At 36.2% G+C, this 16,816-nt stretch overlaps 1 protein-coding gene across 3 annotated transcripts in view; it reads left to right on the top strand.

Moving 5' to 3' along the window:
- Positions 1 to 16,816, top strand: part of LOC150094451 (uncharacterized) — a 44,964-nt gene that overhangs the window by 17,310 nt on the left and 10,838 nt on the right. For all 3 annotated transcript variants that reach the window (XM_090412179.1, XM_090412178.1, XM_090412180.1), the window contains exon 5: positions 3,849 to 4,030. In XM_090412179.1, the coding sequence (XP_090268305.1) occupies positions 3,849 to 4,030 (182 nt within the window). The remainder of the gene's footprint in view (positions 1 to 3,848; positions 4,031 to 16,816) is intronic.

The raw sequence follows: 16,816 nt of genomic DNA, 5'->3' as shown, positions 1-16,816 counted from the left end.
CAATAAAATATATAAAATATAAAGGTGTTTGTTAAACTAACTAACAAAAAAGAAAGAATATATTAATGTTGTAATATGATATAAATGAGAAAATTTAACTAAATAAGACAGAAAAGGATTAGTCATAAGAGATGGTATGTGAGAGGCTAGAGATTAAAATATTAAGTAAGTTCATAGAGAAATTTTGGAAATGGGATTAAGTTAGAGTCTAGCACAAGAAAAACAACAGAAAATCGCTTAGGGTCAATTCCCAGATTGAGACTTCGTTATGGACTCGCCGATCAAAGGACGTTTGGTAGAAAAACGCCACCCTAATTGGTCGGTAAAGTCAAGTCAAGGAGGGGGATGGAGAAAAGTTAGAGAAGGTGCCGTTAGAAGTGAGGGTATAAAAGGGTTAGGGAACCCCCCCCCCATAAGGCTTTTTTTTTTTTTTTTTTTTTTAGACTTTTGGCTTTTGGTTTTGGTTCTGTTCCAGGAGAGTTCTTCGCGAGCTCCTTCGTATAGGTTTCCACGGGATTTTCCTGAGTGGCGAGACGGAGTTATATCTCCACCGTCACGACACGGAAACGAAAGTGAGCGGGATTTCGATTCCGTACTACTTCCTATGTAAGAAGTGAGGAATGCCATATAGTCAAAGAAAAGAAAGCATATTCTTTGTGTTTCAACTCCAGTGTCAACTACGAGAAAGGGAAAGAAGTAAAGAAATCGATGTCTACGTCGCGAGTTGTACAGCCGTTATATAGATGATTCAAAGTGTGTCCTAAGTTACGAGAGGTTAAGACCGCGTAAGCATAGTTCAATTCCAAAAGGAACGTAGGAGAAACAGATTATCGGAGAGGTTATACCAAGATAGTTCAATCAGAAAAAGGTAGAGGCCCATATGGAAAATTCAAGAAAGAAAGGTACTGCAAATTATATCTCGTGTTAACTAAGATTCGTCTGTATTAGTTATCATTATTCTAATACTGAACTGTTGAAGTGACCAAGAAAACAATACTAGGACTTTAGTATATGACAGAATATAATGAAAGTAAGCTTACTAATGTTAATATTATATGAGTAATTAAGTGTCCTGAGAATTTTGCATGTCTAATATATTGTATAAGAAAGTTTAAATGTCATAGTTATGTATCAGTGCAGTAAATGGTTTAGTTAATCTACTTAAGTTTGGATAGTTAAATAGTGTGAATTAATCTTATATGTCCGTGTCAAATGAATTTATGTGTTGAATGTGTATGGCGGCATGATTGTAATACCCATTATAGGATCATAGCTTAATTATTTATGATAAGCTAATGTCAGTTTGTAAATATTTAGTATAGCATTTAATTGAGAAATAACTAATATTTGAATTGTACCATGTTAAGGAATTTAATAAACCTTTCGTCCAATGATAAAACAGTTGTCTGAAATTGCTGTCCAATGCACCACTTGAAAAATTGCGAACCTAATCACGCGGGAAATTAATGTATTAAGAAACGAGATAAAGTGTCACGACTGCAACATAGTTTCACTTTCAGACATATTTTAGTTCTTTCTCCTTGTTTTTGTATATAATATCTTAAACTAAATGTCCCAAAAGGCGCTAAGGGGAGAATTAACTCAAGTATTAGTAAAAATTTTGGTGATATCTCGTACGTAGATAGCAGTTGAACATAGATAAAGGGGAAATAACTAGATAGAATAAAAATCATAAATTGGGACACAACAGCATTGCTATCCATTTTTGACTCTACATATTCTTGTGAATCATTGTTCTCGGTAATGAACTTTCTTAAGTCTCGTAACAGGAGTAGCCTTACAGATGAAACTAGTAACGCATGCATATCTCTAAATGTCGCAAAATATAAACCCGATATAAATTATCAGTCATCAGTGGTGAAGCAACAGAAGTCTCATTGATGCTAAATAAATAAAACATCCACTATTTTTCTTTTTCTAGTTTTGATTTGATGTTTTCTGTTAAAAAGTGGTAAATATTAACTTCTGTTTAATATGTGGGTAAAATAACATTTCATTTTATCTGTAATTTTTATGTATTACTCGTAAGGGATTAAGAATTAATAAAAGAATATCTTTAATTTTACTTTCTTATATCGTGCTTTAGTCAAGTAAAACGATAATGAGATTGTGCACTCTAATATATTGAAAAAACTAATGTCTGATTGATCTTTATAAAAAAACAAAAAATTCAGAATTATTGTTTATTCTTTTGATGTTAAAAATTGCGTCTTTAAATTGTGTGGCAGCTAGAATTACGCTTAAAGGCAAATAAAAAAATACTGTCGTTATCAACAGGGTAGAAGTACTTAAGTAAAAATTCCGTCACTAATTTTTACATTCATTCAATCTTACATGACTTCTGACTTACCATAGTCACTCTTACAATATTCTTTGATTTTACCTCTCTAGTGTGATTTTTGATTATTTGAAAAGGTTCTCCCAATACTTAAAATACACGAAATAATATGTACTCCAAAATTTCGGTTGGAACGTAAGAAAATTTTGCATCAAAGATTTGGCAGGAACACTTAAAGGTTGTCCACCCCTGGCCTATAACATTCCGGAGAAAACAAATTCAGAAGTCATATTTTTATGGTCAGTACTATTGCATAGATATTTCCCGTCCAGTCATTTGAGTGGAGGGAGTTTGCTGCGTATCACAGTTCAAAAATATTTGTTTAATGGGCACGTATATAAATGAACATGAGTGGAGGACATCATTAATTTTTATTATAACCGAGAGCCATATGTTAAAAAAATCTTGTTTAGAATCAATTTTAATATTTTGATCTCTCCCTTATTGTTTGGGGCCTTTAAACTGGCAGTAGATTTTCGGGGTCCCCCAGCTAGAGCGTTATGCGCCTGTGCATAGTACGCCCTGTAGAAGAGTATGTTAAGGAACGTGCGCATGTTTCAGTGAAAAAAATGAATACTAATTTACTATAGAAGATACGAAGATTTGAAGTAGATCGAAACTACTTCAAAAAAATACAGGTATTATTTACATACTTCAAAAACCAGTGTTTTCATCTCTCAAATGAAAACTGTTCTCGGGTCATCCTTAAATTTCAAACATTGTAATTCATTATTCCTTGTATATTGAACCCAACTTTTTTTTCTTTTTGAATTACACATCTTGTTGAACGTTTGTTCTTTAATGACTTGTAACAATCTGCAATCCAGTTAGTATTGTTTATTATTTTTTTACGACTTATTTTTTATTGTTATTTATTTAGTTATATAAGTAAAGTGGATATTAGATCCAGCATTATTTCTATTTATTACATTTTCTATTAGTGTTTCCACATGTTACGATATGCACTTTAAAAATTGCAGGTATGATATGGAAACATAATTTTAGTGATAAAGTGGAAGTACTTCTCCATAGACTACAGACTGTTAAAGTAGCATTCCTTTCAAATGTCTGGAAATTAACGTACGATCTCTTCTCATTAAGTGCATCTCAACTTCCTAAAACTAGACAGAGTAACGTAGATTACGTAACACTTGGAAAGACATTCTGTTTCAGCCTAATCAAAAATGAACAAAATTATACTTTATTGTATCAGGTTTCAGTGTTTCCTATTAGAGTATCATTGAGCTGAGAATATTATTTAATAAATATTATATACTATGTCATTTTATGTCATACTGTCCCGATCCTGTTTTATTAGGTGGAGGAGGGACAGAAAAAAAAAAACTTTTCAAAGATATACGCATCCTCCTCGAATGCATTTGAAGAACTTATTTTTTTCATTTAAATTTAATGCTAGAAACATAAAATGAGGTTCTGTTACTGAAACAGCATTTCTTTATTGATCAAATGCCCCTTTTCCTTTTCGCAGGAATTACTCACATTTCAGACAGTGCGTCCTGGATATCATGAAGTCGAGTTGCGACGACAACGATAAAAGATATCTGTATACTTATTTGATTGATCGAGGAGGTGATCTGGCATGGACATGCCAAGACGAATATGGGGATAAATACAAGCCGCTAAGCGACAGTGCTTTTGGCAGTATTACTGGTAAGGCGTAATATTTCTTCCTTCCCCATCCTTCGAGCCCAAACGTTTGTCTGAAAATCAAACTCGTGCATGAAATCTCTGAAGTTGCCAGCTATGTTGCAACGTGGAATGAAGTATGTGCATGTAACTGGTGGAATAACAATAGTAACAGGAATAACAATAGTGTAACTGTAAGTAATAGTAGTAAATGGAATAACAGTAGTGTTCATTTCACTTATATGTACGGGTGTAATAAATATTTTTCTATACAATGTATATATCACTCGCTATGGAAATCAACGCCATTAATTGCTTACCAACAAACTATTTTCTGCCCTAATAATATGCTGTCTTGGACTGTAGTTGGTCATTTTTGTAACGCACCCAATTTTGTGTTCTGAAATTGATGCACGAATGCATCTGATAAGCACAAAAGTTTGACTTCTATGCTTATCAGATAAAAATCTTCACGATTATTCGCTAATTTTTCCTCATCCATTTGTGGAACGAACTTTGTTTTGTGCACAAGTAATGTAAGAACATTCTGCCAAGATTTTTATGCCATGTATCAGGGGAAAAAATAATAGTGAAACAAAAGTTTCACAATTATATTAAATATCTAATCGAATAGAAAAAATCTTGACAATAATGCGAAATAATCCCCCCCCCTATTGATTACCACGGCGAAGCAGATCTTTATTTTATTGCACTTCCACGGAACACTAGGATTCATCGCTGGAGAACACTGAAGTATTTGTGTGTTAACTCTGTATTCCCTGGTAGATTTGATTGACAAAAGGAAATCTGCTCTTTTCTCTTATACGAGAACTTCTTGCTTTCAACCAAAGAAACTCCAAAGATTCCTCGCATCATGACGAATATGTGATCATTTCCACCCGAAGATCGCATCGTTTATTCTACTGCACCAAGAAAGCATTATTTGTCCATTAGATCGATTAGTTTATTGTAGGAAGGAAGGATGACATTGCATTCATTATATAAAATGAAAAAAAAAAAAATCGGATATAACGCTTAAGTGGTTTAAGAACAGGTGACAGAGGCAACCGATGATACAATTCTGACAGTAAACAAGCAGTGAGATAAATTCTAATTCCTTCTAATTCACGACACGGGATTTGCATTCGAGAAATGAATACCAAATGGTATTCAGTCAGTGCTGCACACATTCCCTACAGGCGGGGGGGGGGGGTTGAATCAAATAAACTTACGTTCTGAATATCCAAACTGACATAGCAGGTTCACAGCTTATATTTTGGAAATTAAAAAAATTACTATTTTCAAGTTAAAGTCTTTCTACTTTTCTGTCATTCACATATTCAAACTCTTTATAAGAATATAAAACAAGTTGCAAAAAATTGCGCAATGTCACCCATATTTCGAGTCTAACGTTCCTATCCTGCTGTGACATGCGGTGAGAGAGAAAAAAAAAAGTGGGGATAGTTTGCGTGGCTTAACAAGGTCACTGTGGATTGCCATGTTCATCATCCAGTTCTTGTTATTAGCACAATTAAGAGATCTGAGATTATCTATCACTGGCTTAATGAACGATGGAAACGTGATAATGAAAAGAAACAGTTCGCATAAAATGACGGAAAACAGACAGGAGAATGCTGAAGAAATTTATACAATTCTCTTAAGTTGATTATCACGTGGAATATGGGAGTCAAGAATTCAGGTAAAATGGACTGCTTCCAGTTCATGAAAATTTAGGTAATCTACAGGATAACGCGCCACCATAGCGAAGGAAACGTGTGCTTTCCACTTTAACCTTTAGGTACTCATTTCCTCAACCACCATTCGAACTCTATACAACACATTGAGAATTGTCATTCAGAACGAGCACAATACATACTCGTACACTCAACTTCGCTGCAGGAACGGAGTTGAGTTCTGGTGGCACTCCGTTCCTGCTATTCATCAACATATTGAGTTGATGTATGTTCCCCGGAGAGGATTATTTATGATTGCAGTGAAATATTCTGTTTATTGAAAGCCGAATTCACGTTTCTGATACACAAACACTTTTTTTCAGTGCTCTAAAACTTGACAGTGATTCGTTGTTTATATATGATTATAAACAACTTGTCTTTTTACAAACACAAATTTCTAAGCACTTGAATACTTCGTTTCCTCCATGAGCATCCGTTTTCACTAGAATTCTATTTTCCTTGTTATTGTTCTGTTGTTCCGTTACCATGATGTCGTGGTTGAATCGCCCTTCATCTCACTAAGGCTGTCACAAAGACGCCCAGATTAGAATGAAGGAAATGGATCTTCAGAAACATACTCGTACTGGACTCCATTGTATGGCACTTTATTATTAGTTGATCAAGCATTTTATTATAATTTCAGTCTGCTCTTGCCCGATAACCTCTCGACTACACCTTTGAACGATTTTCAGTATTTTAGTTCTGTTTTAGCGACACAACTCACTGAATACACGTACATCCCGAATTTCAGGCCCAACAATTAACTTCCTTTAGTTGACTTCTGAAGGTTTTAGTATTCTTACTCACAGTTGGAATAAAAAAGAAATATCTCAAGATAATTTATTTCCTTGTCTTCAAGATTACATGAGGTTTGTTGGATAAAAGTCAAATACTTTGTTGAAACAGGCAAAAATGCTTTAATACTATCAAAGCATTTTTGTCTGTTGAGACTTAATCAGCCTATAACAACAATTTCTTTCTTCATAATCGGGGTTTGTTGACTTCATTTCCTCACCTGAAGCTAAAATTTTATCATTCGTCATCCCCGGCAATAATAATGGAGCAGCAAGTGCTGGAAGAATCAGCTGTACCTGAATTTTCAAAGAGAATCCAGATACCTCATGAAACAGTGATGTTTTGACAACTAAATCATTGACATTCAAAAAGTCACACTCAGCTTTCATCTGAATCCATGTGAAATTAACTTCGCAGAATGTGCGGTAAGGACTTCACTTAATCTTGGTCTCCTTTTTCCCATCTAAAGTAACTGGCTTATGCAGTTACAGCGCGAGTGATATTGCTGCTTAACGCTTATAAACCACAAATGTATGTAAAAGTATTCTTCGCTTATTTTGCGCCTCGAACTTCTAAATGTGCATACCACATTAAATAAATGAATCATTCAAAAGATGAGAACGTAAATTATTGCGGCTAACTGTTCTGTGGGGAGCTTACGGTATTGAGGCCATATTTTAAAGTAAATAACGAGTTTAATTTAAAACAAAAAATAGCCAATTACAAACCTACAAGTTTCATAAGTTACATCGTCAGGGGGGTACTAGCCAAAAAAAAGTTATACGCAACAAAATTTAGAAATTTAGAATTGCACATACTAGATGTTACCAGAACTTGACAATTGGTAAATACAAAAATACGTTCAGAATAAAAACGTTAAATTCATTACTGTATGTTTGATGGAACAATGCTAGTTGCTGCTGTTACGTTCTGTAGCATCGCGCGTATCGTATCCTAGATCCGCAGCAGTTGGATTTTTAATGAAAGCAAACCAAAACTTGGTATAAGATTAAGCCTTGATTTTTGCCACATTATGTGGGGATCCGCAGCATTTGCGACGCTTTCTTGTAAAACAGTTATGATCAATACAAGGTATTTTTGTTTGTTGCCAAATTAATCGATGGCCTGTGCAGTGGCGTAGTTAGAGCTTTTGCCGCCCCTCTCAATACACACCAAAAATACTACAAAAAGTCAAAACGACGTATAGGAAAATAAAACACTATATTTTTGAAGTAAAACTTTAATTCCAACATTCTAAAATGTTATTCTTCTTGCCTTTCTGGTAGCAAAATCGTCGATGACATTGTCAAAGTCTATTTCATCTCTCAATTGTTCTTCTATAGACAGTGCGGCAAGATTTCTTGAACACAAGGTACTCATTGTAGATCTTAGGTGATTCTTAATCAATTTTAATTTAGTAAAACTCCTCTCACAACCAGCAACACTTACAGCAATTGTGAGGAAAATTCGCAGTAATATTACAATATTTGGAAATGAGTTTTCGAGACCGTATTTTAGAATAAACTTCAAAAGTTCGATGGGACCGTACTTCCACGTCTCTGTTTCGTCGTGCGTAGCAGACAGAAATAAAACTGAAATCTTTTTTCTCTCAACGAGGAACTCTTCCTTATTAATGTCATCGTGATCATGATTTAGTTGACATTCGTATTTATCATTCAAAAGATTCGATGGAGTAAGGAAGGAATATTTTTCAGCAAGAACATGAAGCTGCTGAAATGACGTGGTGATTTCTTGGATCTCTCTGTCCAGTGAAAAAAAACATTTCTCTCCTCAACTCAGTTTCGTATGACAATTCAGCATCTCGTGATTCTTCGCCTGCCATCAGTTTCTTCATTCTACACCGACGATCCATGACTATTCCCAGATCATCACAAATTTCTTTGGCGTAAGCTACTGAACTGTTAACTAATTTGTTCCTATTTTCAGTTAAAATGCTTTTATGTCACATTATTGTATATTTAATCCTTTAGTTTAGAGGTAGACCTGTGTGTGTCGTTAATTTCTAGAAGGACGGATTCCCACAGGCCAAGAAAGCACAAGAAAACTATTGTAACGCAACAAGCAGCACGCCAGTATCTGACCTGGTAACTATTTTGTTCTTCACCAGTTAAATGTTCTATAGCACTTAAGATTTTCGATTTTTTTTTTTTTTTTTTTTTTTTTTTAACAACACTCACAGCATCTCCCCGTGCACTCCACCGAGTTTCTACTACACGCTTGACACTTTGACCAGCGAGAATATCAGCCAAAAGTCCAGCGATGGGTGAAGAAGAAAAAAACGTGAACAAACGCCCCACAGTTACAAAAAAAGGTAACAGAATTCACAGCAACAGAAGCTGCTGCATGTACATCCGCCAAATTCAGCGAGTGATTTGTACATGCGACAAATTCTGCTTTTCCATTAATTTCCTTGATGCATCTCTGAACGCCAGTATGTTGATCAGCCATCACAGCAGCATTATTATATGCTTGCCCTCTACAATTTTGAATATCAATTCTGTCGTTTTATAATTTTTGGAAAATCATAGTTGAAATATTCTCGGCGGTTTTACCGTTTGTTTCCATGAAATCAACAAATGATTTCACAACTTTCACTTTATTACCATCGATCATAACGTAGCGTAAAATTTGGCTCGTTTGATCCTCATGAGAAATATCAGGGGTGCTGTCGAATATCATAGAAAAATACTTTGCTTCTTTTACTTGTTCGATAACTTTTTTCTTACTTTTTCTCCCAAAATTTATGTAAACTCGTTCCGAGCAGTAGGCAACATATAGGATTTATAAAAATTTTTTTCTAGCTGGATTCTTAGAATATTTCTCATAGCACTGGATCGTATTTCGCCAACAAATGAACTAATTCTAAAAAAATCCTTTCCCGTCTATTCAGGTTCATTATCAATCTCGTAATGATTTCCTTCATCAGTGACCCCGTAAAGCCAAATTGTGTTTAGCTAGGAATCTAATGATGTCCAACAATCTTTAGAGTATCTCCCTCCACTTCGTTTTCAACTTGTTCCTTTTTATCAATTGTTGCTCCACATCGGATTCTAATTTCCAACTCCTTCTATTGTGTGAAAGATCGAACATGGGCCACACTATATTCATGGTTGAATATTTTAGGATTAAGTTTCCACCACATGTTGAATCCATCTGCAGAATCAAAATTTTAATGACTTGTCTGCAAATAGTCCGCAACAAAAACAATAAATAACTTTGGAAGGAGAGTACACCAACCACGACCTCGACATTTTTTCATTATTTGGCACAGTTCGGAAAGAAAGAAAAAAAAACACTCGTGTAAGTTTTCTGTTTCGTCCTTTGATTCGCTTCACCAAAATCAGAATCTAGATGTTGATCTTTTAAGTCAAGAGCTGGAATTTTTTGTTCGTTACACTCCTTATCGCTTGTTGAAGAATCACTTGACTTTGACAATGGTTTGAATTCGGAAACTGCTTCAGCAACAGTAGTAGTAGTTTCGCGACTGAAGTATTTCAGTAGTGCACCTTCATTCTTTTTTTAATTCTTCCTCCCTAGCCTTTTCTTTTTTCTAAAGCTGCACGATTTCTTTTATTCGCTTCATCTTAAGACTGAAAGAATAATAAGAAAAAGAAAGAATTCATAATAACTAATATTTAAATAAATAAATCCCTTTTAAAATGTTAGTTTGTGTAGTCTGCATGCCTAAAAAACTGTGATACTCTAACTCACCTCAGAAACACAAAGAAGAATGGTGTAAAATCACAAAAAATTTACATGCACTTAACGAGATCAATTATAAAACCTGAGGCTTAGTCACCGTCACCACTCGTCAGACTGACTGGTGTTTTCGCCGCAGCTCCCTGATCGCCGTAAACGCGCAGCAGCATTAAAGATTTGTTGATCTAGATTTGTTAAATCTAGACTGTAGACTATACATACATAAACAATACAAGAAATATTTTTTCAACGGTTTCGATAAAAGCCCACTGGATATAAATGTGTAACAGATTAAAAAAGCTAATGATGAATCAGGCATTTTAACGTTTTTTTAGGATAAAAATGGAATCATGCTTGTTAATTATTATGCACTACATAAACGCATCTAAAGGGTTAAGCAAAAACCATAATATAATGGGGACCCGCCGAAATATTATTACCGGGGCCCTAAAATCCTGTCGATGGCCTTAGTTATACGCAAAATTAGAAGGGGGAGGAAAATGTTTTCGCAAATGTGTACTGACTGTGCGGTGCCGCTGCTGAGAACGCAGTCGCCACGGTGTAAGCAATAAAGCAATCGCCGTGCCATCAGTTTTATTTTTAAGAATTTGAATTATACTATGATAGGGAAATATAACGCTTTTGTTTTATTTTATTTATTTTAGCTGTAAGTATATAGTTGTTAAAAACTAATTAGTAATTAAATAACAACAATTACTAAGTTAACATAAAAGAATCGTCGCAAAATAAGATTGTCTCATGTGAAAACCCAAAAAAAGTGGCGCCAGGAGCGGACCCCCCCCCCCCCCCAGCTACGCCACTGATGGTAGTTGTGTGGGATGCCAAGCCTGATTTATGTTGTCTTCTTTTCTCGACGCTTTTTACTTGTTCAGACATGCCGATCTCCCTATCGACCTTCCTGTCCGGCCTAACATAGCAAATATCACTTCTTCTGTTTCCCATCTGCCATACGGCCGCAGGGGGGGTAGCTATATGCTACCATTCTAGGGAGAGATGATTATGAGCAAGGTGGTTTCCCGTTGCCTTCCTTGCCGTAAGTATTTATGACTGTAACCTGTGTGTTCACGGGGCCGGTTTGCCTGCTTGCGGGATGAAAACCCCCCAGATAAACTGGCGGAAAAAACCCTGCTGCCGACGCCCAAGACCAGCTAACTTGGCTATGGCTGAGGAAGATCCTTAAGCTCCTCACGTCGTGGACGGGAATCGAACCTAGGACACTCCTTCCCCAGGCATATGGTTGCGAAGCGCAAAGCCACTAGGCTAACGGCGCGGACCTGTTTTATTTTTGAGAATTTGAATTATACTATGATAGGTAAATGTAACGGTTTTGTTACATTTCCCAAAAAAAGTGGCTCCCGGAGCGGACTTCCCCCCCCCCCCCAGCTACGCCACTGGTGGTAGTTGTGTGGGATGCCAAGCCTGATTTATGCTGTCTTCTTTTCTCGACGCTTTTTACTTGTTCATAATTCAGAAGCAGCAGGGTTTTTTCCGCCAATTTATCTGGGGTTTTTCATCCCGCAAGCAGGCAAACCGGCCCCGTGAACACACAGGTTACAGTCAAATACTTACGGCAACAAATATCACAAGAGCAATAAATCTCAAACGCTCGTTTTTTTTGTTTTTTTTTAATAGGATGATTCGAAGATTTTGGTGGATGTAAGAATCTGAAGTTTTCATACAATGGCAAAAAAAGCCACTTTGATGGAACGACGTATCCATTCTTAATCTGTAACATTCTTGATGTAAGGTAGCATGACTGCACTCTTAAAATCTTGTTTAAGTAAAGGAGCTGCAGGTGTATTAAAATTTTTGTTGATCGTCTTGGGTTCCTAACCACTCAGTGGGAGATTCTGTCTCAGGCAGTGCAGTTCTTCATCCCTTTTAATTGACGCGCTGGATCTATGTAGGCTCCATCTCGCAATGTTTTAATCATGCCTATCTTTTATAATAGTGTGAAAAAAGATTATCAAAAAGGATAATCTTTTTTCCTTCTTCGTTTATTTCGACAGGGATCTCAAGGAACTAATCTTTTTTTTTCTCTTTTTTTTTGTGATCTTCCAGTTCAAAAGTGCATCCCATTATAAATATTGAAATGCAAGCTATTCGAGATAATCTTTGAAATTAATCAACTCATCTATTTCTGCAGATCAAATAACGAAAATATCGTCTTGTGACATAACCAAATTTTTGGTTTCTCCTGATAGTTTTTGATTGCATTCGTTTCGAAATTTTCCATAAACGGGTTGGCTAAGGCTGTTAAAAAAAAAAGGGGGGGGGGGGAGGCACATGGCAAGTCCTTTTTGTTCCCATTTGTCCTTTTTCTTATGTGATACCAAGTTCGACAGATACTCTGCTAAGTTTGTGGTCGGGGAATCTCTCTCCCATCTACAACTGGCCGTAACGGAATATCTTTTTTGGGTTACTTAAGTATAAAGTGCTAATAAGCTTCATTTCGGCAATGAAAACATTACTTAAATTAAAACTATGCGGGATATTAAATCGGGGTTTTAAAACTATGCGGGATATTAAATCCCGCATAGTTTTAAAACCGAATAAGAAACTCAAAGATCGGAATCAGAGAGTTTCTTGCCGATTATAGTAAACTATAAAGTATCGGCGACACTAGCGTTAGCCAATGCAAGTGATCCTAGTACGTAGTACAGTATCGGGCAACTCGTGGCAGAAGTGGAGGTAGTTCAGATCGCTATTCTTAGGTATTTTCCATAATGTAAAAACACATTTCCTAAGAAATGTATGCTGTTATTACATTATGGAGGGAGGTCACTACCAGACCGGTTTCAGCCTTTTTTGAGGCTTCATCAGTGAGTAGCTAGACCTAATACCAAAGTGTATAGGGAAAAGAACTTATGTACTCTGCGAACGAGTTTTCAAAACAGGTGCAACCATTAAGTTACTTAAGTATAAAGAGCTAATAAGCTTCATTTCGGCAATGAAAACATTACTTAAATTAAGGGGATATTAAATCCCGCATAGTTTTAAAACCGAATAAGAAACTCAAAGATCGGAATCAGAGAGTTTCTTGCCGATTATAGTAAACTATAAAGTATCGGCGACACTAGCGTTAGCCAATGCAAGTGATCCTAGTACCAACACATTCTTGTGGCATTCGCTGTGTAGGCCAGACAGGAAGGTTGGGGAGATCCGCACGTCTGAATACGTAAAAGACTTCGAAAAACGAAAACGACAGAAATTAGGTTTGGCATTCATACAACTACCACAGGCCATCAAGCAGTTTGGCAACAAACAAAAGTGCCTTAAAAATTGATCATAGTTGTTTTAAAAGAAAGCCTCGCCAATAATAAGGAATCCCACACAATGTAACAAAAATCAAGGCTTAATCCTACACCAAGTTTGGTCTGCTTTCATTAAAAATCCAAGTGCCACGGACCTGGGATACAACACGCGCGATGCCACAGAATGTGACAGCAAGAATTGTAAAGTTCTGATAACATCTAATATGTGTAATTAATTATTTCTAGTCTTTTGTTGCGTATAACATTTTGCTAATACGCCTCACGATGTAAGTCTGACGACCTACGAAACTTTTAGGGTTAAATTTATTAATTTTTTATTAAAATGGTTATTTACCTTAAAATGTGGTCTCAACATCGGAAGCTCCCCACAGGCATTCAAAAGATGTTGGTGCGCAAGTGAGAACAGAGACCAAGTTTGTTTTTCTGTATTCCTTGATATAAAACGGGTTGGGACGTGTTCCTACTATGCTTTCATTTGTTTTCAAAGTATTACTATGCCATGAGAGTCAAAACAGCTACAAAATGGGTGAAATAATTAAACATTTTAATTATTAGCGCCGGATTCTTAATAAAATTTCAGAAACTGAAGAAATGCACACGTGTGTGTAAAAAAATCATCCTTACGTTATGGAATTTTCCAGATTGCGGATTTGTATCGCTCATCTCGAAATATTACGTAAATTGATTTCCGTCACGCACAAAAAATAAATATACATCTAGTGAAATGCAATTCGGCTAGAAAATTTCTCTCGTGTAGGTATAACCAATTCATGTGACAATGCAAATCGGTGATGATTATGGCGGTTGTAGATCGAAAAATAAATTCCGTCATTTAAAATGTGAAAACGTTTGAATCCTGAATTGAATAGAACGTAACGGTAAAGCGAGAATTTCTTTTTAAGGCCTCATTAAGATTTAACTCGTTCATCTGACTATTTGTATTCCTTTCCACTTTAACAAATAAAGGCTCCAAAGTATAATTTAAGTCCACCTTCGCTTGAAAGTCGAAGAGAGAAGAATGAAAATGTTTGAAATTTTCATTTTTGCTTGTTTGGTAAGAATAATGCTTCTCTCCTCTCCTGACCCCTTAAGATTAAACAAATGACATTTATCAAGTACACCCTTAACAAGGAATAATCTAAAAATAAGGAAGGAATGTTTCATAATTAACGTTAGTATTAAAAATGGAATGGTCACGAGTTAAATTAGTAATCCGCGAGTGAAATTATTAAATCAGTCACTAATGGTCAAGAGTAGTAACCGACTATGAATCCTGCAAAAACAAACACTGGAATATAATAATTAAAACTGACAACATGGGTAGACGATTTATAATGGATTCCAGGCATAAGTAAACTACTAAATTTGTAAATTTGAGAAGAAGAAAACATAAAACATTTAAGCACCGAGTAATCTGATCAGCAATATTCCCTCTACTTTTTTTTTTTTCCGGCTGCGCGGACTTGCTACTGCATTTCACACGACCTGGCGACTGCGCGGCACTTCTTTAAAAGTATCGTCACCTTGTACAGGGCTTTGAATTTATCTCATAACTTCAGGTTTCTGCCGCTAGAAGACTCTGGCAAAGCAATCGTTCCAGCCATCATTTCTTTCCCATCCACTTGAAAACGGAAAGGTCGTCTATTTCATTTCCGACGAGGCCAATCTAAGCTAAGAATCACATGACCTTCCTGTACCAATCCAAGGGCAGTTGATACGAATACGTAGCGCACCAGAAAAGGAAAGCAAAAATAATAGTGTAAATAGCGGCTTAGAAGAGCAGTGTTTTAAAAGAAATTTTCAGCTGCATCTTACTGTACCTTATAGGGAAGATTGCTGATCAGAACATTTTAAAGAGAACAATCAGCGAGATGTCCAACCTTACGCTCCAGCGTAATTTGTGTCCTCAAGAAGCTGAACCTCGCCGAAACTGTGATTCAGCTTTTAAGGACACTACAAAATCTTCTCAGGATGTTCTATGACTTGTTCAGACTCCAGAAATTTTAGATCATTTCAAGAAAAGTGTCTGCAAACCAGCGTCATTCAACTGCCGTGAGTTCTCAAGCTTGTAGTCTATACCAACGGCTGCCATGTTTCTGGCTTACCTAGTATACCAACACTTCAAGCAACCCCCCCCCCCAAAAAAAAGGGACGAAATCTAATGGTTTAACACATTCACGCTGGATCGAATGTCGTACTGTACTACTGCAATATAAGGCACAGATCACCGAAAACGAGTTAAATCAGATTATCGAGTCTAGTCACATGAGAGGTGCATTTCTTCATATCCACTTTTTATCATTAACGATCAGAAATTGCATAACTTCCTTGTTTCATCCACATCAATTGCAAGAGTCACATCCTCTTAAACATCGGCAAGCTATTTTGTAGGGAACTCCTCTAATATGCTGCTGTTAAACCTCTGGAAGTTGCCCACTCTTCAGACTTTTGCTGCCTCCTAGAACGGTTCCCGTTCTGAATAGTTTCTTTGTACAATCAATATACTACTGGGGATATTCAGATTCTACCTCTTGTCTGAAATATCTAATAAGTAAAATCCGCTAACGCTTTTTCCCCATTCCCCTGAGTAGGCGAGGCAAGTTTAGCCAATCTAACTTTTGGAGACTAGAGAGCAGTCAATCTCCATCGCTAACCAATCAGGGATAGCTGGCCAAAGATTGTCACTGAATTTAATAGGCTTTTGGGTAAGGGACTATGGAAGACAACCGTTGCCATCTCCTGGCGTCTAGTAATAACACTATATATATTGTCTAAAATAGTGCGAGTTCTATGGCCAATTTTCTTGAGGTGCGGGCTTTAAAACCAGAGTTTCTGGGAGAAAACACACACCCTAATTACTGGTGCAGGAACAACTACCTGAGAATTGGTCGAAGAAAATCGTAGAAAAATTTCCTATAGTTGGCGTGTAGAATCGACCACCGGATCACACTGGATTTTCTATTCATTTACATAATGTGCGTTGGATGGAGACAAAGTAGAAAAAAATAGAAACCGGAAAATTGAATCTAAAGATTTGCAAGTAATATTTCATGAGATATAGAAAGAAAGTTCTAAAGAACAGTAGTAAAGAGAATGAGAGGAATGGGTAATTTGAAGTTTGAAGTTTTAACTATAAGGGATAGTGAACAGCCGCTATAGTATTTCAATATATTTATAGGAAAATGGAGTTAGTTGTGGCAAATCTGAATGCAGTCATGAAAAAATCTGTAGAAGATGCACACAGCAAAAAACTATAATATTTGTGG

Source organism: Typopeltis vanoorti, chromosome 22 (genome assembly GCF_054136105.1).
Source record: "Typopeltis vanoorti isolate ZY-2024b chromosome 22, IOZ_Tvanoo_1.0, whole genome shotgun sequence".
Classification (NCBI taxonomy): domain Eukaryota; kingdom Metazoa; phylum Arthropoda; class Arachnida; order Uropygi; family Thelyphonidae; genus Typopeltis; species Typopeltis vanoorti.
Note: the sequence above shows the minus strand (reverse complement) of the source record. Positions and strands in the feature narration are given on the sequence as shown.